Genomic DNA, 24,209 nt, shown 5'->3' with positions numbered 1-24,209 from the left:
TCTCTCTCTCTCTCTCTCTCTCTCTCTCTCTCTCTCTCTCTCTCTCTGTGTGTGTGTCTTTCTTGCTGGTTTTCTTCATACCCAGTTCAGAGTCATCTCACTCTAACTCAGCTAACCAATTAAGGTAAGAAACAACCAGACCCTTTCCTCCTCATGCACATGTATCTATTGTTAAACTGTTAAAAAGGGTTAATTCATGCAGGTAAGCGAGCTTCATTGTGTGAGGTGATCTGCATGACGTTACTTTTCCTCATGAGGACCAGTCTCTACAAGCAGAGGCAATAACATGTGCCACTTTGAATGTGTCCGCATTGGTTGTCTTTTTTCAGACATGTTGTCCGTGTTTTGTAGGTTTATGTGTGTGTTGTCTGTGTTTAAATGCAAACTTTGGTCTAACAACTACCAGTTCTTCTGGTTGGCTGAAGCGATGTGTATTTTGTTTACCTTGTACACATGTGATGTAAGAGGGGGGCTGTCAGATTAGAGCGTTCCATACTGTTCTTTGTGTGTAGTCTTAGACTAGAAAATCCAAATGTGTGTTATCTATCACAGTAATCTGTAAATAAATGACAGAAGTTATCTGAGCATCCTGTAAAGTTAGGTATTTTATTAGAGTGGTGAGAATACATCAACATGATCATATATAAGTAGAAATATTGATACAAAAAGAACATTGCAACTCATTTAGAATGGACTAAATGTTTAGGTGTTAACAAAAAAGAAGATAGGGTTTGAGATGATGTAATGTTTTTGTCGTAAGGTAAATTTTTGCATACGGTAAAATGAAGCTAAATTACTTAAAATCAAGTTTCCAATTTTTATGTATTTTAGCTTTTTTATGTATTTTTTCAACCTTTGGAAATCCGTTTCATTTTTTGAAGTAAAAACAGATACATAACAAACCAAGGAAATAAAGGGAAAAAAGGTTGAAACCATAAAAACTTAAGTTACATTAAAGGGAGAACTTGAATTGCTCCTGATCTACTTGTAGTAAAGAACACATCGTCCACAAACATACCTGCAGTCCCTGAGAGATGTTATTTGAACAATTTGGTGACTTATCGTGGGCGGCCACTGAAAGTCACAAGCGTCATTTCTCCGGCACCCTGGATCCGACAGGACAACACTGATGTTAAGGACCGGACACTGGGCACCAGCTGCCCTGTAAAGCCACACATCACTGAGCTCAGGTTACTTCTGTGTGGTGTTAGACAGCTTTTTCTCTTCATCTTCATATGAATACAGAACTTTCCTAAATAGGTACAAGTGATTTTTATTTATAATCACAGTTATGATTCAATAGTCTTATAACACTGTATATTAGGAGGATGTTGCTCGTTTGGTGTTTGTTCTTAGATTTACAGCAAACATTCAATCATGAATGTGCTTTAATGAGGGTGGAGAAAAAGAGGTTTTCTTTCATACTTAAAGTTACTGTAAAAACAAAAAGACTGACATGTCGCCTGGCTTTAATCACACCTTTGACCTGTTTATGATGTTGCTGTGGAACCTTAAATGCTGCAATTTAAAACAACAACAAACATTAGCACTGAGGTGTTTTTACAGACCGCTGATGATGGAGGAGACAAATGTTTTTTTTGTGTTGATACAGCTTTAAAAAAATGCAAACGCAGGGAAAACGTGAGCGGTAGAGAGAGAGAGGATTACGGTGCTACCGCCTTTACCAACTGTTTGAGAGTATGACAATAACACACATGAAACCCAGCTGAGACAGCATTATGTAATAGCTGAAGGAGGTTGTTATTACAATGTCGCAACACTTAAAGACGTCCAATTCCTAAGAAAACAGCATGGCGGGGAATTCTCAACAGGTTTAAGCAAAGGGAAGTCGAAGAATTTTCATATTGCACATATATTTCTCATGACTTCAGAGAGAAAATTATATTTTATGCCCTATCACTATTTTAAAAGGAAATATACAGCCTTACTCTTACATAACAGGACAGCTTCGTGGTATTTTAAATATAGATAATATTCACGTACTGCACATACTAATGATAAGAGGCACAGTTAAAGAAGGAAGGTAAGCAAGGGAAATAATCTAGATAATTAGAAGGAAAGTATACATTGAGTTTATGTGTGTGTTTCATGTTACAGCATGTTAAAGTTTGTGTGTGACCTATAATTGCAGACATATTAGACATTATTTTGTCCTTATGACGAATCAATTCTCGACCTTGTGTTTGTGCACATTTCCCTCCTCAAAGCACACATGGTGGATCTGGCACAATGCGCTGTTTCCTGTAACTGAGTATAAACTTGAAACAGAGAACTTTCTGGCTATGATTGTGAACAAAATCTGTCTTTCTCAGAGGTTAGAGTTTTTTGCTTGCCGCTTAAAGTTTGTTTGTTCTAGATTTTTCTGTCTGTACTGAATATCTGGCTGCGTTTTTTCGGCGCCATAAGGAAGAGAAACGAATCTGAATATCTTCACTGCTAGATATTTTCCTGCTCACTGGGGTTTGTGCAATGTTAAAAGGTGAAAGCAATTTTATGTTCATTATAATAGTTACAGTATCTGTCGAGTTCCCAGTGTTTGAGTCTGAGTCCAAGTTCCAGTTTATCAAAGAAGAGTCTGACTCGAGTCTCAAGATGAACTGAATCTGACTCATCAAGGATCATTTTGATGTCTAATTATCTGCAAAATGCAATTTCCACTTTGGTGTTTGTGCAATATTGAAATGTGGTAGCCATTTAATGTTCTAAGTTAAAGTCCCATTAAATGAGTCAGAGTCATCAACGTTGAATTTAATGTATAAATTGTGGGAGCAAAGTGCTGGATTAGGGGCGTGTCTTGAGTAATTTTAAGACATGAAGGCTGATAAACACCAGTGCCTGAAATTGAATGCTATAATATTAATATAGATATCAATATAAAGCCAAATTATTTATTTATTACAAAAAAATGATTTCTGACCCCGCCCGTCCTTACCCTGGAAGTGGGGCTACAGATCCTTATCCTCCAAATCGTCTTGTCAGAAATAGTTTCCCCCATAAGGACTCTGAACTCTCTGCAACAATCATAACACACATGCACTTTCACACTAGACAATATATTTACATGTCAAAATCCCACACAGTAACATGACAGTGCGAAGGATTTACTGTGTAGTGTCACCGCTGTCTATGTCGATATCTTTGTTATGTTTTATGTTGACATTAACTCTTCCATGCTGTACCGAAAAAGAACTCCACCAACTTGATTGTGTGGTCGTGTAAAGAGGATTCTGATTCTGAAAACTATTTAAAAAAGTCTGAGTCCTCATCTCATCTCGTGCGAGTCTGTACTGGCCGAGTCTTCTCAAGTCCAAGTGAATCACAAACCCTGAACGTCAGGACGCGAGTCGACACTCATCTCCGTACACTCCGTGATTCTTCCATATAAGCCAGTATACCTCCACAAACTGAAAACACAACTCAAGTCCGCATTCACTCTCTTCAAAGAATCACAAAATGGAAGCTTGTGTTCCTCTTTGCTGGTCATAAAAAAAATATAACAAATCCCCCTTTCATGTCGCTGCTTTGCACATTTTAAATTAATAGCACAAAATAATAAATAGAGATAATAATAATATAATGAGGGTTAAAGTATCTCACTGTTCTCATCACCGTCCTTGACGAAAGGGAACATTTCAACTGTAAAAGCACTTTAAACTGAATCCTGATCCACAACATTTTGTCACATTGATTTTTTTCATTCCTTTTATGTGCTTGTTAACCCTGGTGATATTGCTCAGGCTATCAATAATGTTGCCAGTGTTATTTTCCTTCTTCAGGAAAATAAAGTGTTTTTATTATTGCTCATCATCACTTTTCCAAAACGTCTCCACTTTGAGAGCCGGGAAGCTTTTAGCGTTAACGAAACTCCTTTTTTTTTTTTGTGCCCTGTTTCTTGCCAACAGGAAATGGCGTCCAAGCAACCAATCGGCTACAAGTGTCGCATAGCAGGCGTGCTGCTCCTGCTGTTGGCCAGCATCGCCGCCCTCGTTGCTGTTGCTGTCATCCAGGACACCTGGGCGTTAACAGAGTACAGCCTAGAAGTGAGCGCGTGCATGGACGTGCACACATGTTCTCACAGGAACAAACCCTTTGGCTGTAGACTAAAGTATTTACTGTATAACACACGCGTAAACAGTGTGTCAGAGATTGGTATACAAACAAACACTCAAGTATGAATGTGTTTGCAGACATCATCCAGATGTGAGTCTCACAGAGAGAAGTTTTCATCTGTTAGCTCGGTGGTTGATGGAGGTCCAGATGGACAATGTGTATTTGTTTTAAAGGGGTGCTGCAGGATGTGTTGAGTTGGGTGGGTGTGTGTCACAGCAGCCGCTCTGTAGTTTAACACAATCTTTATTGTCTGAGCTCTTTTGTCCAATTATCAACGTCAAAATAAAACGTGCGATCAGATAGACCAAATGAAATATGTGACCTTGTAACGTAATTCAATTTTTCTCTCATCATTCTCAGCAGTACGGGATCGTGATAGATTCGGGTTCATCTCGGTCCAGTGTGTACCTCTACAAGTGGCCCGGGGAGAAGCAGAATGAAACAGGAGTAGTGACGGAGATACTGAACTGTAAAGTTGAAGGTGAGTCATTACCTATTTATATGAAATGTGTTTAAAACCAGAAAACCGATGTAGTCCATCTGCCTTCATCCGATTAAATGTGTTAAGAGACGCATGTGCTCAGGCAACGTACATCAGGTTTTCACTGTCTCAACTCAGCAATTTCATTTTAACTCGGCCTCGTGCCAACAGGTGATGGGATCTCCGAGATGAAAGTTGATCCTCAGAAAGATGAAGAGTCATGGAGAGCATTCCAAAAGTGCATGGCCCAAATCACCACGGCCATTCCCGCTGAAAAACACAAAACCACACCCTTGTTTCTCGGAGCCACAGCTGGGATGAGACTGCTGCAGTAAGAAAGTGTCAGAATTACTTCTCACCATTACCTACGAGCAGAGCACTTTCACCTCATTCATGCATCACATGGATTTTATTTTCACCCAAAAGCTACTGGAGTCAGGCCCAAGCAGTAAAAACATATGCAGAAACACATAGTGAAACAATGATACTGGGAAATGTGGGATCTCCTCACATTAGTGGGTAGTTATATGAGATTATAATGTAAAGATCATAAAAGTCATGCTCTTTGACCAAGGGCTGCTTTGATCCGTCACTTTGCTCCAGTGATGTGGTCCCCACTTCTACTGGTTGGTCTGCAGCAGAGGAGGGAGAAGTACACAGATTCTTTACTCAAATAGAAGTACAGATACTTCAAAGTAAGTATAAGAAGTGAAGTCAACCACTTTACTCAAGTAAAAGTGTAAAAGTTCAGGCACTGAAATGCACTCAAGAGTATAAAAGTATAAAAGTACCTTCTGAAAGCCATGTCTACCTCCGTCTGTGCAAAGCAAACTGAGACTCATGTCATTTTCACCTCTGCAGTCTCCCCTGCTTATCAGTTTCCTCTTGATACGTCTTTATGCTGTGTCATGTTGTGTTGTGTTCTGTTTTGTTGTGTTGTGTTGTGTGTGGTTTTCCCTGATACATAAACAGCAAGGAATCTTCTTTTCGGTGTTATTGCCCTTTAGTTAAAATAAATTCAAATCTGTCTCGATGTTGAGGAAGAAATTTATAATTTCTCTCAAATGCATTAAAACGATAGTACTGAGCCTGTTTTGAACATGCAAGGAGCAGATAGTACAGATATTTGTGTTAAACCGTATAGGGAGTAAAGTACAGACACATGTTTGTTACTTCCCATCACTGGTCTGCAGTGAATAGATATCTAATCAGTAGGCTTCTTTTGGTCTTTGTTTGGCATGATTCTGTTTCACAGAAATGTGCAAAGTCTAAATACTCTATATTTTAGATTTGACTAAGTCCTATGTTGTCACTACAGAGTTTGTTGTTGTAGTCGGCATCTCACAGTGATGATATAAAACAACTACTAAAGTAATTGTGGGTCTATGTATTCAGTCTATATGCTAACTGTAACTGGCTTAAGCCTAATATTTAGTACAGACATGAAAGTGGTTTGGCCTCCTTCTCTAACACTAAAATGTCTGACTATTCCCTTAATTAAATGTTTGACTACCACTGAGAGTAAGATCTCTCATTCTTCTTTTCACCATCAGTCAGCTGGATAAGCAGAGATCCAATGAAATCCTGGCAAGTCTCAGAAAATACCTGAGCTCCCTGCCCTTCGACTTCCACAACGCCTCCATCATCACAGGTCAAGAGGAAGGTCTATATGGGTGGATCACCGTCAACTACCTCATGGGAAACTTCCTGGAGGTCCGACACTGTCATTGATCTGTCTGCTCTATCTCGGTCCAACGTTTACTTGCATGCTGCCTCACTAATGTTTCCTTTTCCTCTATGCATGCAGAAAGACTTGTGGAACACCTATATGCTCCCAGAGGGGGCAAAGACAGTCGGATCCATGGACCTCGGTGGAGCATCGACCCAAATCGCCTTCGCAGTCCAGGACGATCTCAAAGGGCTTGACTACATGTCCATCAAACTGTACGGATACCCTTACAATGTCTACACTCATAGTTTCCTCTGCTACGGCAAGAATGAGGCTGATAAGAGAGTTCTGGACAAAATAGTACAGGTAACACAGCTTTTTGTCTTTAGATATATGTGTGTGTATGAAAAGAATTTGACTAAAGTATTTATGAGCGCTGGAGCTTGTTCTCTGTTTGTGTGTTTTTATGTTCCTGTTTGTGCACGTGGCAGTGGGAATATGTGTGGGTATATGTGTGTGTTTTTTTGCATGCATGTACACGTGAAAATCCATTAAAGCCTATTAAAGAATTGATTAGTGAACAATGCTAACAGGCTAGGGGAGACCAGTCCAGGATGCATTATGTCATTAAGGATATTGATTGGACAGTAAATGTCGTCAGGCGCGTCGCTGAGAAATGCATTATTTCTGGTCGCTTAAAGCTTCATTCTTGAAGCTAAGAGAGTTTGCAGCAGGGGAGAAATACGCTACGCTGTGAGAAAATGTGATAAAAGGTCCTAATATCAAATGTTAACTCGACAGCTTGTAGTTCCACAAGGATCTGTATTTGATCATGTGTAATTCCCGTAAATAAGTTATGCTTTATGTCATGTTATGTTGTGTTAATTCTATTCTATTTAATTTTATTGTTTTAATACATCAAATACTTGTTATCTTATCATTCTGTATTTATCGAATTTTATAGACATACAGTACATATTCATATGAGATCATCTATCATCATTATATTTGCTACCTACTCATTTTAACTATTATATTTGTACATCCATTTAGACAGACAGACAGACAGACAGACAGATAGATAGATAGATTTTAAATAGATTTTCACTTGGAAAGAACTTTGTGCTTAACCTTAAAAAGTGCTAGATTTATTATAATAAATTTATACAGTATTCTAACATTTCCTTCCTCCATTCAATGTTCCAGGAATCACGTGACCCAGCATACATTCTGAACCCCTGCCTCCCTGAAGGTTTCAACATCACCATGAAGGCCTCATCCATCTATGACACAGAGTGCACCAAGAAGCCAGCAAACTACAACCCAGACCAGGATCTCTTCATGGTGGGAGCCCCTGACTCAGACAAGTGCGGAAGCATGGTCAAGTCATTATTTGATTTCAAGACCTGTTCCTCAGCCCACTGTTCCTTCAACGGGGTTGAGCAGCCGCCAGTCACCGGAGAGTTCATGGTAACACACAGTACAAATATATAACATGTGCGTGTAGGCAGATGAAGGTGCAAAACAACTTTTAACTCTGTGTTTCTGCTGCTCCTGCAGGCGTACGCTGGATTCTTCTACATTAAGCGGGGTCTGCACTGGAATGGCTCTTTAGATTTCGATCAGTTCAACTCGTTGGTTAGGGAATTCTGCCACATGAATTGGACAGAGGTAAGTTCTGCAAGCGGGTATACATCTGAACTGAAGGCTGAAATGAATGATATAACAGTCAATGTAATTGGAGGAGGGAGAAAAGTGGACGAGAAAGTAGGAAGGGAATGAGGGAATGACAGAAAGAGGGGAAGGCAGCAAGGAGGACAGACAAAAGACAAAACAAAAAACAGAAACGAGTAGAAATATTTATTATAGGGAACACTCTGTTAAACCATCTGATGTACGCAGACGATTTGGCTATTATGTCCCCCAGCACTGTTGGGTTCCAGCAGCTGTTGGATATATGCTCCGAGTATGGGGTTGAGTTTGACGTACAGTACAATGCAAAAAAGAGTGTTGTATTGATATGTAGGACCAAGGAAGATCAGAAGCTACACTTTCCAATGTTTTACCTGTCAGGGCAATCCCTCTGTGTATCTACCTGTACGAAATATCTTGGGCACATCATCACTGACAAGATGGAAGATGATGCAGACATGTACAGGCAGAGACGAATGTTGTACGTCCAAGCAAACATGTTAGTCAGGAAATTCCACTACTGTTCTGATGATGTGAAAGTGAGCTTGTTTCGTGCTTACTGCACCCCCATGTATGCAGCCCTATTAACGGGCAGCTACAAAAAGGAGACCCTGCGCAAACTTCAGGTAGCATACAATGACTGTCTGAGGATACTGCTGAAAAAGCCCAGGTGTAGCAGTGCTAGTAAGCTCTTTTGTGACTCAGGGCTAAGCACTTTACAGGCTCTCTTGAGGAACCTGATGTTTAAGTTTATGTCTCGACTTGATGAGTCACAAAACTGTATTATAATGATGCTCTCAAGCCCCAGGTGCAGCTCGGTCAGATATCAATCATATCTGTGGAAACATTGGTATGGGTGCCTTTTAAGACTCTCATGAATAAGAGTATGTTTGTATGTGTTTATGTATCTGTTTTCTTTTTTTTTCTTTATGGTGTATGTCTTGCTATTGGGTCTAGAGCCTGTAATAAAGTGTATCTATCTATCTATCTATAGGCAGAAGCTAAATTGCTTGGCAGATACAGAGTTATTTTCCTCAGGCAGAATACCTGCTGTGACATCACTGACTGAGGTGTGACAGGACCGCGTTTTCTTCTCCGCGTGATTTACTGTTCATTTCAATACATGTTGCTAAATAAGGACTTGAACTTTGGCATAGACGCAACATTTTAAATAGTTTAAGGAAATAGATGAAGTTGTAAATTATAATAAGCCTTGATAACACACTGTTGTGTGTTAGTGTTTCATCTTCACCTTGACTACAATGTTGATATTTTGCCAATAGCAATCATTTTAATTTGCTTGTGTCATTATTCTTCCTAATCGTAGGCTTGACTCTGATCTTTGTTTTTCTTGCTATTAGCTGAAAAAAGAAAAACACTGGATCGATGACAAACACTTGAGGACTTACTGCCATGGAGCTCACTACGTCTTCACTCTGCTGACAGACGGTTACAAGTTTGACAACGAGACGTGGAAAGGCATCAGCTTTCAAAGACAGGTTGGTATATCCACTCTATTTATTATCTATGCCCCATATTCTTGCAGGCAAATAGCGTTGATGAAAAGACAACCATCTGGATGTATCAGATAAAGTAATGGGCTGAGAGTTGAGCTGTCACCAGCGACTCATGCACTGATACAAGCGCTTAACAACCTTTATCTTACACAAGTGGAAATCAAACCACCCACTGGGACTCATTAATGATGGATGGCTGATATACCGATCATGTGCGCTCAGAGCTTTGAATGAAAGACATGCAATGTATCGCTGCGGGCTGCCCTGAGGATAGAGAGCGTACTCTCACAATGGAGCGCCCATGGCCTGCGACACTTAGTCGCTCATGAGTCATGAGGAAAGAGAGTAGCTCTAAAAAGAATCATTAGAGCCACAATTTTCCAAATTGCAGGGCAGTTTGCTTATAGACAGGAACGTCCCTCAACTGCTGGCAATGCTCCCAGTCTGAAATCCCACCAACAAGAGGGTTAGTGTGCTAATCAGTGCTATGTAATGCCCGTGGGGTGTCTGGGAGTCCCATGGTTCAAAGATCCTATGAAAGTACCGAACAGACACACTTGGAGTTTTTCCAGGGGTGTTCTCTGGGTGTTATGACTCATCTTCTGCCCTGGGGCTGTAACTGAACAACCTTTTGATTGAGCTGTGAGGCAACTTCTCTGGACATGCACAGTGATGAATTAGCTCACACGTAAATTCACAGTGAGAAAATGGAAAAATCTTTTCTCTCCTCTTCTCATTTCATTTCGTCTCTTCTCCTCTGGTCTGGTTTCATTTATTTTTGTCTTCTTGTCTCATCTGGTCTTGTTTCCCCTCGTCTCTTCTCTTGTGGTCTGGTTTCATCTCGTGTCATTTCTTTTTGTCTTCTTTTCTCATCCGGTCTTGTTTCCTCTCGTCTCTTCTCTTTTGGTCTCTTCCCTTTTCTTCTGGTCTTTTCTCGTCTCGTCTCGTCTCGTCTCGTCTCTTCTCTTCTTGTCTCTTCTCTTCTCTTCTCTTCTCTTCTCTTCTCTTCTCTTCTCTTCTCTTCTCATATCTCCTCTCCTCTCCTCTCCTCAGGTGAAGGACACCAGCGTGGGTTGGAGTTTGGGCTACATGCTGAGTATGTCCAACATGATCCCATCTGAAGTGAAACACATCACACCTCTGACCAACCCTGTATTTGCCAGCCTCATCTTTTTATTTTCAGCTCTAACCATCGTGATGGTTATCATAGCTTTCATCATCCTCATTCGCACCTGCTACTGAGAGCCAATGTTACAAAGGAAATGATCTGCCATTCAAAGCCTGGGGATTGCTGTAATCCCGTAGGTAACAGGAGATCGTTACAGCTACTAAGTCTGAGACGTTTACTAAAAATTAAAATGCAGTTCATTTTGTACCTCAGGGAAAAGTATTGGGTCCTTTTTCGTGCTCCACTAAAGGGTGTTCTCGATGGCGTTTCACATTGTGTCATTTCAAATTTGCATAATGTTAAAGTGAGACTGGTATGTGCATTCAACTTAGTGTGCTCACATGCACACACAGATCCCTCAGGCAAAAAAGCATGTCAAACTCCTTCTGCTAACAAATACATTCCGTTCCTGTATTATACATGTAATTGCACTAAATGCATTCGCTTCACCTCTGAAACGGTAGCACTGCTGCAGCCTTACTGTTCTTATTGTAACAGTTCTCCATATTTACTGAATGAAATCCTCCCTAATAAATAATGGAATGAATGTGAAATTTGCCCTTGTTTTCTTATGATCATGCAAATCAAATAAATTAAGTCATAGCATTTTATACATTCTATTTGCAAACATTTAAAAGATTTGAATGCAAGAGGAAGTTCGGGACATTTATTGCTACAACATTAAGTGTTTTCTCAATAAAAATATTCTGTACTTAAAGCAACATTGTTCATTGTTAAATCTGATTAATTTCAATATTTCAAATGTTTTATGTTTAATGTCAGTTACACTCTATTCTGTTTACACTGTATATATTTTTGTTATTTTTATATTTCTTTTTGTTTGAATTGTCCCTGTTTTTTATATTTCCATATGTTTAAACTGCATGTTTACTTATTTATCGCCTGTGGTATCCCCTTTTACCATTGTAGGACTAATAAAGGAATATCTTATCTCATCTAAATGATTGGTTTCTTCAGGAAAAGTTAAATCAGTGGATTAGTTTGAGAAAACTACACCTGTCTGGTGTAATCTGGGCCTGTGTAATATGACATGTCAGATATTGACAAAAAAAAAATAAACAAATATTGATGTCAGATCTGTGACGCCTACAAGGCTTCAAACTCATAGGAATTTACTCCACAGAGTAAAGTTAACGTCAGAGGCACTGAAGTCCACTGCACAACTGGAAACATGGCTCACAGATTATTACGGCACCATGTCACAGAACACCTGAGATATCAGCTCCAATGAGGGATCCAAGAAAATGTTACTTTCTTGATTCTTGTTGTTCTTGGTTTGTACCCTCATGGTTGAATGCACTTATTGTAAGTCGCTTTGGATAAAAGCGTCAGCTAAATGGAATGTAATCCACAAAGGGAGGGAAATCACAGAGGGAACAACAGAAAGAGGAGAAGGAGGTTATAGGATAAATAAGTATAAATAAGAAAAACAAGAAGATAAATCAATGTATAATCATGGTTATAAAAATAAGAATCATGATGAATAACCCAAGAAGGGGATTTCTTAACATGTTTGAAAAGCTGAGCGGTTGTGATGGCTTTTTCTGTATAGACTCCAGATGTCAGATCTCGAGATGAGTCAGTCAGAGAAATCCTGAAACCCTGAATCTGGATGGTGAAAGGAATAGCTGAGTGGGAGCAGTTATATTTGACTGATTAAGTGTGTAGATGTGAATCCAAAACCTAGAAAAAAGTCTTTTGCCATTCTGTAAACATTAAACTCTGTCTGGGAAACATTCAGTGATGCTATTGTCTGCGTACTGGAGAGTAGTTGTAGAGGAGGTACTCAAACATTTTACTATAAGTAAAAGTACAAATAGACAGAAATGTAAAGTAAAAGTATCCCATTACATTTTCTACTTGAGTAAAAGTAAGTGCTTGCTTTTAAATGTACCTTGAGCTATACAAGTAAATTCACTTGCCTCATCCCTAATGCAACAGAGTATTACTTCATTAACTGTGTCTACTGTATACTTGGTTAATACAAAAATAATACAGACTCTGTCATATTTATAAAGAATGCTGCACATGATGCTAATGAAAACACATTGTCATATTAATTAATGGCGGAGTCTCAGCAGTGGCCTCTTGTGAATCCACCTCAGGAGTTTCTTCTTCACCATGCTGCTGCTAGAGGAGGCGGAGTCTAATGTTACCTGCCCGCTCGGATTGGACTAGAATTCCACTGTAAATTTGTGAGCATATAACAAATTGCATGTAAAAATGTAGCGGAATAGAAAGTACAGATATTTGATGATATATGTTTTGGAGGGAAAGTGAAAAGTTTGTTCCATCCCCCCACTGCTGGAGAGTAGAAGTACAATACTCATACAATGTGCTGACTTCACTGGGACTGGGAAAATTCAACCCTTCATTCACAACAGGGCCCTCTAGTGGTGAAGTCTTGCATCTGCCAAAAACACAAGATGAGTATGGGCTGTTTAAAACAGTTTTTTTATTGAAAGATTTGTCTAAAAAGAAAACAAAAAAGAAAAAAGAAGACATTTGGAACTACAGCAATATCCACTGGTTCTACAGACACTCTCAGAATCACAATTTGAAAGACATGGGAGGCATGTGACCAAGCAAATAAAAAAATAGCATCATCAAAGTTATTTCTGTTGCATCTTCTTTTACACATCTGTACAAAAAAAAGATCTCATAAATATTACTTTTGTTCTAGCTTCCTTCTCTCTCTCTCTCTCTCTCTCTCTCTCTCTCTCTCTCTCTCTCTCTCTCTCTCTCTCTCTCTCTCTCTCTTCTTTCAATAACTTACTTTCCATTAGAGGTTTGTATCGCTCGATTTTGGTTGAACCTTTCGTTCTCCGTTCACGTTTGCTCCTGTTTCTCTAGCTTCCATTGGTGGAGAGTCAGGTGGGTGGGGCTTTACGGTTGTGACCCCGGAGCTAGTTCTTTTTATTTTAAATTTTTTAATTTTTCTCATCCATTTCCTTCTTATTCAGTACACACCATCGTCAATATCCCGCCGTAAAACTTGTCATTCCAAGGGCGGCACCACCTCTTCCACACCCACCCAACATAAGACAACCTTAAATCCCCAATACTGAAAAGTGTTTAGCAGCTCACATATCATAATCAGTTCTCAAAAATAACAAAGGCAACACAAAAAAGAAAACATTCTTCTTTAGGAGAATATACATAAGCTGACATGATTTCATTTAACAGAAATGCCCTTTTTTTCGACAGATTTCATCGCCATGCTCACATTTCAAATGGCTTCTGTTCGGCGAGACAGCGAGCGGTTTGTTGTGTGCACCGAGACGTTCACGATGATTAACTCGAACATCGTCGTAATGACTTACAGCAGCCAGCGTCATGGCCTGTAGGACGTGAGATTGGTCGATGCAGCCTGAGGATGGCGTGCTTGGTGTTTACACTCCCGAATTCCACAGGATATGATGCATTTTCAGCCTTTTCACCACTTGAATAAACTATACCGACTTATTCCCAAAAATATACGTTGTGTTTTTAATATCTCCTCCTTACCACAGGGTGATTGGTCTCCAAACAGATGTTACAGCTCCACTTTAGATCTTAAGACCACATGACATACGAAACATCTCAGCGAACACTCTGATTCTGGTTGAGGCAATTGTGTTAAACACCTTCTGCGTGTTCTCATTAACTTATATATAAAAAACAAAAACATCTCGCACACCAACAGCATGAGAAGCAAGAAATAAAAATCTGTTTCAGAGGTGAAAAAATAAAGAGAACGCAACACAAGGAAGATCTCTTCACTACTTAGTTTCTTCATCTTTGGTATAAAATATGCCACCTGTCGGCTGCGTTTTCTTCAACAGTTAAGAAAGACTAAAGAAACTGTCAACAGTTGTTTTCTAAAACTATTGCTTGTTGCACATTTAAAAATCCTAGCACGTTTTTTTCCTGCTTTTTGTCAAAGTCAGAAATATTACTATTTTTTTTTTTCTTTTTTCTTTTTTTGCAGTGAGACAAGCAAAGCAGGCAAAGCAAAAAGTTCTGGAAAGTAATAAAGACCCCAAAAACAAAAACAATACAAATGCCGTGGAGAAACAGAACTTGTATCCCCTGATGGAACTAAACTCCAGGGAGCAGTGGACTGACCCTTTCCACAAGTCGCATTTAAGAAGCTTTTTTTTTTTTTAACCCTATCGACCAACACCAGCTGCACCGCACCACATAATTTAAAATCATCTTCATACAAATACAACCTTATTTTTTTTAAATCCTGTACAGAAAACTTTGTAGATTTCGTCTTCAAGGTTCTCCAAAACTCCAGGAACCCCTTAAATCATTCAATCACTCAGTCTTTTTTAAAAATAATAATTCAAAGCTATGGAAACATTTTTTCCCCAAAGTTTGAAAAAAATTAAGGCAATAAAGATTTAAGAAAAACATTGATATTCTAGAAAACTACTCAAATAATAAAAAGAATGAAAATAATGTAGCTTAATATCAAAGGAAGACAACCTGTTTTTTTTTTTTCTAGACTTTGCTTCCTTCCGTATTTTTTTTAATAAAAAAAGTCTGAAAATCTACCTGCACATTCAAATGTTCTTTTTTTTTCTGTACAGCTTGTTGGTTGAGTTTAGTTTCTTCTCATTTTCCTTTGGAGGCAAAGTCCGGTCTCGTGGTGAGAAATGATAAACTCACAGTTGCGGACTGTGTTTGATTTCATCGTCCTCGAGTTCAGCGAAGCGTCATTTCTTGGTTCGACCAGGTAAGAAATATAATTGATTTTTTTTTTTCATCTTTTGTCTTTTATTTGGTGCCTGTGCACAGTGGAAGCATTCTGCGCTCAGTGTTGTCCCTCACCTCCCTGCCTTTGTCCCTGTTTCATCTTGATTCTGTCCGTGTCTCCAGCGCCTCAGTGCAGTCCTTTGGAAGGCAACGCAGCAACGATCCCACCGATCTGTTTATCTAAAAGAGACAGAACAACAAGTCAGTGAAAAGAAAATTGGGTAACTGAGGAAACTCTGTGTTAGTGTGTCTAAAGGGTTTTTCTTTAGCATTCTTTGTCCAACTATTGTATGTAAAGAAAAAACAGCAGCGGGTTATCAAGGAGGCAGAAAAACAAGTCAAACACAGGGAGGAAGATAAAAATGGGGAGGTTGTGTTTTACAAGTCAAGGTTGAAATGATCCTGTAACAACAACACAACAAATGTCAGAGAATTGCATTAACTGTAGGCTCCTGTATGAAGGAGTGCAATGCAAATAGTCATCAAGCATTTAGTTGATAATATGACTAATTGTACAATAAGATAGACATTAATACATTTGTTTACAGATTACAATATTAAATTAATTTAAAAGGGAATAATAATTGTTACAAATTACAACTGAAATATGAATTCACCAATAAACCCTCTGAAACTTTAAAGAGGGCTTACAAAAATGTGTTAGAAAGACATTCATGAACGATGGAATTCATATTTTACATTAATATGCATGCAGTCTAAATTTAATCAGGCATTTTAAAGAGCGGTTTACTTTTCCCATTACCATTTCCCATTTTTGTTGTTCAGCTTCTCCATTTAGGCATTTTGTGTTGATAAACAAGGTGAAATTATGCAAATTAGCCGAGAGAGGTAACAAGCTGCTGTTGTTCTATTTGACCTTTTTACTTATAAATGGATATATTATTCGTAATTTTGATTTCTTATTTATCTTTTGTTTTCTCTTTATATTAAGTGCAGTTCCCATTCTCAACATGCTGGTTGCAGCTTTCTTGCTGAAACTTTAATAGTGACCAGTTGTCTTTGGTGTAGTCGTGAACATTCTGTTGTCCTGATCAACATCACGTTGACGAGTTGCAGCCACCGCCTGTTTATTCAAAGTTTATTAATATTCGCATCACACCAAATTCAATACTGCACTTCCTTGGGCCCATAACAATACACATCCCACATTGTGTAGATGTATATAACAAATAATGGATTATTTATAATCTTAATATATAAATAAAGAGTCTTTGTGTTTAAACAAATGTATAAATGCCTAGTTTCACTGTAAAATTAGTTGTTAATGAATAAAACACTTGACATTTGTGATCCTCCATATGAACTGTTGTGCAGACTACTTAACATTATTCATTTCATTAGGGAACCACGGCCTAAGCAAACACTATTATAATAACTGATGATTGCATGATAAGCCTCTCTTTATCCAAGGTCTTTCAAAGCAGACACACTAAATAAAATTTGCTATTTTGACTCTTTGGGAAATACACTTATTCACTTTCTTGGCTGTCACGACGGTGCATTGCAGGAGTGATATCGTGATATATAACTCTGTACACGCTGCACAGGGGGAATGTGATAACAAATAGAGCTTAGTCTCGTAGTCACTCACTTAGTCTGCTGGTAAGAGTAGGCCGTGGCATGATCCCCTGTGCTCTCCACAGATAAAGGCTGCTGCCCGCTGGCGTCCTGCGAGGAGGGGGCGGCTGTCTGGGGAGAAGCGTCTGTCACCACGCCCTGACACCAGAAACACAGAAATAAGTCCCATATGAAAACAATATCAGGCACTAAGAAGACTGAGTTTCAAACTCCACTTAGCAAAAGTTCACTGAGAGAATCCGAACAGTTTACAAAAGACAAAAACATTTACTAGATATTGATTCAATGTGGGGGGTTCTCAGACAGTTTGAAGCTCTTTTAAATAGATAAAGAAATGTCCTCTCTCTGAATCCCACAGAACCACAATCTGATTCTGACGTCATCAACGCCTTGAACCTGGAGTTCCATCTGCAGCAATAAGTCACTGACTGATGCAGAGTTCTCACAGGATGTCTACCAAACCTATTAGTTTTCATTTCATATCATTTTGAATGACAGCTACATTTATTAAGACATAGAGAGCCATCAAGTGAGAAAATTATACTGTATATAGTTTATTTAAAAGGGGTTTTATAATACTCATATTAGTATAATATTCAAGTCAGATTCTTTTACACACTGTCTACTGTGTACTGTGTTTCCAGAAGTAAATATCCCATTAATTATGATTATCACTTATAATTTTTGAACCATCCAATTCAGACTTATCACATTGTACAAAATTAGAAAATAATATGAAATGCTTCTGTAGAAGCCACACATCTGTATGACATCAACTGTGTTTAAAGGAAAATGTTTTATTTGCAGTGTCAAGGAGAAGCTCTTCCCTACCCACAATCCTCAGGTGTAACAGCGCTGTTTCCATGGATATGTTTACCACAACCATGAAAATCATGTCGGCTATGAACGAATCATTCAGCGTTACATTAGGTTTACTACAGAGCAACCGTGATTTCACTTTCTAACATACTGCGCTCTTTTTAAATGAGGAAGAATAATAAAACAAAGTTAAATTCAAGAAGAAGTGCCCTGGAAGTCATTGGAATGGGATCATTTGCAATGATTTATGGGATGTGTAGATGCCTGAATCAAATATTTTGTGGTCAAGATTCATTTCGTAGTTTCATCAGGATTTTATAAAACGCCAAAGGAGAAAATAAATAAGAAATTCACTTTCGGGACCAGAGCCATTCTAAAAGTGGGAGGTCACTGACATGCTCTTTAAAGCACATGAGGCTACTGGATGAAGTTGGTGTAACCAGTTTTTAGTCAATAAACGATCTTGTTTACTTACTTCCACTGTGATGGCAGAGGCAGGCACTGCAGTGTACTGGGGAATGTAGGTTCCTTGCATAGAAGCAGCCGCTGCAGCAGGCATGTACTGCAGAGAGAAAGAGGGACACACATTATTGTGACAGAAACAAAATCGCATCCGGAATCCCTGGATTGGGAGAAGCTATTTCACGATGCAGTACGTAGCAACAGTTTGGCCGTGGGCCCAAGGTCATTGCAGATTTCAGGCTGGTTGCAAACAGGCAAAGGCATTTTCCAAAAAAAGGCTGTGAGGTTTACAATTACAGCTGATCGCATGAAGTCTGTACAGACTATGTTTAACTTGAAATGTAGACAAACACATGCATGAAGAAGGAAAAAGCTGAGACTCACTGTGCCTGTGGTGCCCAGAGACATGTGGTTCATCTGCTGGGCGAGAGGAGCCATGACACTGGAGGGGTGAAGAGACAAACTGGGCTCCATGGCCGAGGCTGGGGTGATGACAGCACCCTGGGACAGGAAGGAAGGACACGTGACCAACTGGGTTATCGACACCGGTGTACATGTCCACTAACCAGAAGAGTGTGAGGGAAACAACATCAAGGTCACTATTCAAACTATAGAATGGCACTGAGAGCCGAGCGCATACATCCACCAAGGCCCAACAGTCCTCTTCAATTCAATCACACTGCGGCAAATTGCACACATTTATAGAAATCAGTGCCCTGAATAAGCCTGATTTAAAAGAAATCAAGATCCATGAATTATTGACTGGAGAAATTGGTGAAAATGTCTCACAATGTAAAAAAAAACAATAAAAATGTCTTGATCCAACCTCTGATCCGCTCCAAAAATGAAAAAAATTTTCCTTGGCCAACACCTTATCCATTCCACCAAATTTGTTCCTAATCTTGCTCATAAACAAGCCAACAAACAAACATAACCTCCATGGTGGAGAAAATGAAACATAACTAAGATGGCCAACAGTTAAAAAAAACTGTATTCTACATATTTTGTTTGGCATAATAGTTTGGCTTTTATGATATACAGCTAAAAAACACCTTTTTCAAATGTGCAGGTTACATTTCCAACCCGGTTATGTTTGATGACTGCAAATGGTTTGACTTCGTACGTGGCAAATGCAGCCAGTCAGCCAGGCTTTGGCAGGCTTGATACAACATGCTTCTGAACGGAGCAGAAAAGCTTTTCACTGTAAATCTCCTCCATGTGAAGGGCTTTGATGCAGCCTAACACCTTGATGCACTGAGCTCCACTTTTTCACTCCAGCTCTGCCACAGACTCAGCAGCTCTGTAAAGGTTTAATAGGAGACTCCTCACGCTGCGAGTCGAGGTGCCTGGCAACGTCCTTGCAGCGTTAAAAACCACCGCTCTTTTATGCTCACTGTTTAACTACACTTCCCATGAGCACAGACAGCATCGGCGGATATGTGTCAGCACTGCTCCTGAAAGCATTTGTGTGTGTTGACGCGGGACGTTTGGAAGAACACAGGTACAATTTAGGTATTTTAGGCACCAGCCAAGCTGCACGGCAGTCGTCTTAACAGCTCTGCTTCTGTAGGGTTTCATAGGGACGCTCACAACAAAACAACACAAATGCACGTAAGCAAACACACACACATACGGAGTAATGAAAGCTCTGGCTATGTGAGGCGTTCCTCTCGAAGGCACACACAATCTGTCAAGTGTTCACAGTTGCGAATCTGTAAGTGAAGATCCTTAACGTCTGCGAGCTTCACACAGAGGCACACACACAGACACACACACGCACACACAAGGATTGTCGGAACTGTTAACAATGTTGAGTGCTCTTCCTCTTGACTGCTGTCTTCATGAGGAGACCTGTTTGAAGAACACAGCAGCCTGGCCATCAGAAACGCTCTGTCAACACTGTCTTCAACAACACAAGTGCATGAGTGGCACTTCTCCTGCAAGCACACACACGTACACACCATACTGTATAAAAACACACAGAGTGGCATCCGCACACAGACGCAACGACAGATCCATACCCACAAAACCTGCACAAATCTTTGGCTCGGCAGGTAGATTAAGCAGCTAGAATGAAGCTAATACCCGAGCTCTTCATCCAGCTATATAATAATGAATAATGATTTCTCATCCTCCCTCGCTCTTTCTGTCACTTTATCCAATATCACAGCAGGCCTCCATAAGGAGAGAAAGGTGTTTACAGGAAAACGGAAGCACAGAAAGACTAATTATCTGCTCTGATTTATAGCAGTACAAGTGTTAAACCCGCCTTCTCCACATGTACCTGTGTGTGAGCTCTGTGTATTAGTGTGTAGCAGAGTGTGTGTTAATGTTGTCATGTATCAGACGAGCAATAAATGAGCACACAACACACAAGACGGTTACTTTTCCCCAAAGGACAGGAGGGAGAGAAACACACAAGATCTGCTTCAACTTTGAACTTGCTCCTTCTGCCTCTCACTGTCCCCTTCATCCTCCTTCTCCTCCTCTTCATCCTCCCCCTTCTTTTGCTGTCCTTTTTTTTCCCAGCAGCGAAGTGAAGCTGACTAACAGAGCGCTGCAGGCACCGTGCAGCATCAAATGCACTGTATTACTGATAATGATGCCAGTTTGAGAGAAAACCACTAACCGCTGCCGGTTGCGATGAATAGCTGCTTGTTCTCTCGCAGGTGGCGTGCTCTGAAAAGCAGATGTTTGTATTGCTCTACATGAATGGTTTCCCGAAAGCGGGAACACACCCGTTTTTCTCTGTTTCACCTTTAGTTTCTTAATGCACGAAAGCCCACGGGAATTTTATTGGACAACATGGAGCAAAAAAGAGACACCTGCTTGCACGCATGGGTGACAGCTCTGCAAACACAGGATCTCAGCATTGATAAAGTGAGTATTGTGCCATATATGCAGGCTCAGATATGTCGTGAACTGTGCTTCCTCCAACCCCTTTGTCTCCTCAAATGGGTTTAACACGGCAATTTAACTCAGGAAGACCTGAAATCCCAATTCTTTGGATGTCTCATTACATCCCTCCCCAATAAGCCGCCTTCCTTGTCTGTCTTGCTATGCATGGTTAGGGTAATGCATTCATTTCCTGTAGGGGGATTTGTGAGTAATTATGCACAAAGCCATCCTCTCACTAATTAAGATGTAAAGACAGGGAGTTCAAGTAATCTGGGCATCCCACCAAGGCTCGGGAATACAGTCCTTAAGGCACTCCACTGTGTGTGTGTGTATAGGTGTGCTTGTGTGGATGCGTGTGTATTTGAATTGTGTTGTGTCTGTCTGTAAACACAGTCGTCTAAGTGTGTGCGCCCTCTCTTTATTCCGAGGAATGAAAACAGAACATATCACTGTTTTAATGTCTCTTACTCTAACCACATAGTAAGGTCACTCGTTCCTTCAGCAACCGGGTGTGTAGTGTGTATCTGTGAGAGTGTGTGAGCGACACACATAGCAACCTGACAAATTAGCATGTAAGAATCTGACGGAGCGATTAAAAGAGGCGCGCTCGTGTGCGTCGCTCTATATGTGTCAATGAGTGCACGCCGTTAATCGAAGTCCCCGCTCATTAACTGTGGTGCAACAGTGAGGAAGAAGCCTCTGCTGCCATAGGAACCGAATTAAGCCACAGTGTCTCTTCCAGTCTCCCTCCCTGACGCAGATTTAATATGCCGAGCTCCTCTGTATCCAGGAAATACAATGACTAGCTCTCGCCCTTTGTTGTCTAACAGGGATTTTGACTATGCAGAGACAAGGCTGGGGAACAGGCACACACGGCCCAGACATGCTTTTGCAGCCGTTGTTTTCTTTTCTTTGTTCTCAATTTATTCTTTGTAATCCCTTCTTTCCTCTCCTTCCCCACGCGCCTGCCTCTCTCTCTCCCCCCCGTCCTCTGTCTGTCAGAATGCAGCCGCTTTCTTCACTTTCTCTTTCTCCAAATCCCTCATTCCTTCCTCTCTTTTATCTCTGTCCCTCTCTGTCTTCTCACCAAGACGAAGGAAGCCATATCGAGTGGCCTGCCAAATAATAAGACGGGACATTTGTTTGAAAACACATTTACAGAGGGGCATTATCCTCTCTCAGAGACATAATTTTAATCAGACATGAAAACAGAACGTTTTTAGCAGTTGGCAGATAGACACAAAGAGGGAGACAGAGGAAGAGAGGACGACAGAGAGGAGGAGCAACAGAATTAGGAACAACTTTAACTATTGATATGGACCATGTTCGCTTTAGAAATTCAGTGCAGGGCTCTACTCCTCTAAACCCCGAACCTCTGTCTATTTCAAACGGGCATCATCACATTTTTCAGGAATAAAATAGTCGGTGGATGTTAGCCAAACCAACTCACCACCATTTGCCACGAGATAGAAAAATCTGGACATGAAATCAGTCTTGACTATCATCAACATTATTTTCTATAAACAGATACTGATGCTTTAGTGTTAATCTTCCATTACAAAAAGACTGTGTCATCATGGGATGCCAATGCAGTTCATAATGTGCTCCTGTCAGCCATGATGGTCAGGATAACTGAAATTCTCATGTGCAAATGTCTCGTGACTGATAACCCTACTTCCTCCATCCAGCCATCATCTAAACCAGAGGTTCTCCAACTTTCCCCAAAATAACCAGGGACATGTGACCCCTCATTATTTCAAGAGATATTAAATGTAATTTCACAATCATCTTCGTTCACATGTTGCAGTGTTTCCTGTGGTACTGTTAATTAACCATGAGACAAAGAAAATCAAAAGGTTGATTATTTGCATGATTTTATTTTGGATTTAACTAGTGCCTATCTTTTAGCTTTTGGAACAATTATGGCTAAAATATGATACTGAAATTTAAAGAGAAATAGTCTTTGGATTTCTCTCTAAATTATCTTGTGACCCTACATCTGTCACTCGCGACCACCCTGAGGGTCCCGACCCAGAGTTTGGGAACCACTGATACAGCTCATCCTTTCAAGGTCGTGGGGGGTTAGCTGAGCCAAACCCAGCTGACATGAGATGAGAGGTGGGCTACACCCTGGACAGGTCACCTGTGTATGGCAGGGCCAACATACACAGAGAAACAGCACTTACATTCACACCAAGGGACAATTTAAAGTCTCCAATTAACCTAACCCCAATCTGCATGTCTTTGACTGTGAAAGGAAAACCTACGCAGAGATGGAGAGAACATGCAAACTCCACACAAAGAGGAGTTTGAAACAGGATTCCTGATTCACTTACCTTTCTGACTCACAGATAATTTACCCAAAAATATGAAAATCCTTTTTCCAACAGTGACATAAATTTGTTCCATTTTAATATTAACCCAGTCCAAGTAGAGGATATTGTGAGAACAGGTTTAATTAAAACCCATGTGTATAAAATCAAATGCACCTTTTACAGGTCAACAGGTTCTTTCCAGAGCTCATGTTAAAATCATTTATATCATAATGTAGACCACACATGGGGAAAACCAGTAAACAAATGAACATATGGGAATAATAACAATAATATAATGTTGATTGCTTATTTTCTTCTGTTTTTCTTTCAAGGTCACTTTACAGTCCCAACATGAATCTATTGTGCCTATTACTTATTTAGTCTATTGTTAATTAACCAGTTTATCTCACATGAGACATGCACCAATTATAAAAACACATCTACAGAATTAAACGTAAATCCGTGGATTAGAGGAAAGTGTAGGGATTTATACTACATGTTTGTGTAGCTGCTGTGAGGACATCGGTTGGGGGCTCACAGCAAACTCTGTGGAGGTTGTTGTTATAGCTGTAACCGTCTGTGGCTAAAATAAGGGAAAACCTTGACGTCTGTTTCAAGGTTATGTTTGTGTGTGAGTGCGTATGAGAGAAGAAGAAGACGGAGAATCTGTAGGTGAGTGTACACCTACACACAG

The 24,209-nt window shown here is 39.9% G+C and overlaps 2 protein-coding genes across 3 annotated transcripts in view; one reads left to right on the top strand and one right to left on the bottom strand.

The window, feature by feature from the left end:
- On the top strand, nucleotides 1-11,614 carry entpd3 (ectonucleoside triphosphate diphosphohydrolase 3). 2 transcript variants are annotated; one of them, XM_035163841.2, is made up of 10 exons: nucleotides 1-124; nucleotides 3,924-4,061; nucleotides 4,495-4,612; nucleotides 4,784-4,943; nucleotides 6,166-6,325; nucleotides 6,420-6,647; nucleotides 7,488-7,751; nucleotides 7,842-7,952; nucleotides 9,335-9,472; nucleotides 10,544-11,614. In XM_035163841.2, exons 2-10 carry the CDS (start codon nucleotides 3,927-3,929, stop codon nucleotides 10,730-10,732), a joined length of 1,503 nt encoding a protein of 500 aa, XP_035019732.1. In that variant the 5' UTR covers nucleotides 1-124; nucleotides 3,924-3,926; the 3' UTR covers nucleotides 10,733-11,614. The 2 variants fall into 2 exon arrangements, with proteins under 2 accessions (XP_035019732.1, XP_035019731.1); XM_035163840.2 differs by having other exon boundaries at nucleotides 4,492-4,612.
- Nucleotides 11,615-13,110: 1,496 nt separating this feature from the next.
- Nucleotides 13,111-24,209, bottom strand: part of LOC118113820 (RNA-binding motif, single-stranded-interacting protein 3) — a 124,744-nt gene continuing 113,645 nt past the window's right edge. Inside the window, exons 11-14 of the mRNA XM_047340953.1 lie at nucleotides 18,687-18,803; nucleotides 18,316-18,402; nucleotides 17,035-17,159; nucleotides 13,111-15,602 (exon numbers count right to left, since the gene is read on the bottom strand). Coding sequence (XP_047196909.1) covers nucleotides 15,599-15,602; nucleotides 17,035-17,159; nucleotides 18,316-18,402; nucleotides 18,687-18,803 — 333 coding nt within the window. The 3' untranslated portion in view covers nucleotides 13,111-15,598. The remainder of the gene's footprint in view (nucleotides 15,603-17,034; nucleotides 17,160-18,315; nucleotides 18,403-18,686; nucleotides 18,804-24,209) is intronic.

The sequence above is a fragment of the Hippoglossus stenolepis genome, chromosome 8 (genome assembly GCF_022539355.2).
Source record: "Hippoglossus stenolepis isolate QCI-W04-F060 chromosome 8, HSTE1.2, whole genome shotgun sequence".
Taxonomy (NCBI): domain Eukaryota; kingdom Metazoa; phylum Chordata; class Actinopteri; order Pleuronectiformes; family Pleuronectidae; genus Hippoglossus; species Hippoglossus stenolepis.
This window is presented reverse-complemented; position numbering and strand designations above follow the sequence as displayed.

Bases quoted from the DNA above. Each gene is read 5' to 3' on its own strand.
- entpd3 (XM_035163840.2), top strand. From the start codon at position 3,927: ATGGCGTCCAAGCAACCAATCGGCTACAAGTGTCGCATAGCAGGCGTG. The intron at 6,326-6,419 runs GTCCGACACTGT...CTATGCATGCAG, and splicing joins TCATGGGAAACTTCCTGGAG to AAAGACTTGTGGAACACCTA. The intron at 7,752-7,841 runs GTAACACACAGT...CTGCTCCTGCAG, and splicing joins CAGTCACCGGAGAGTTCATG to GCGTACGCTGGATTCTTCTA.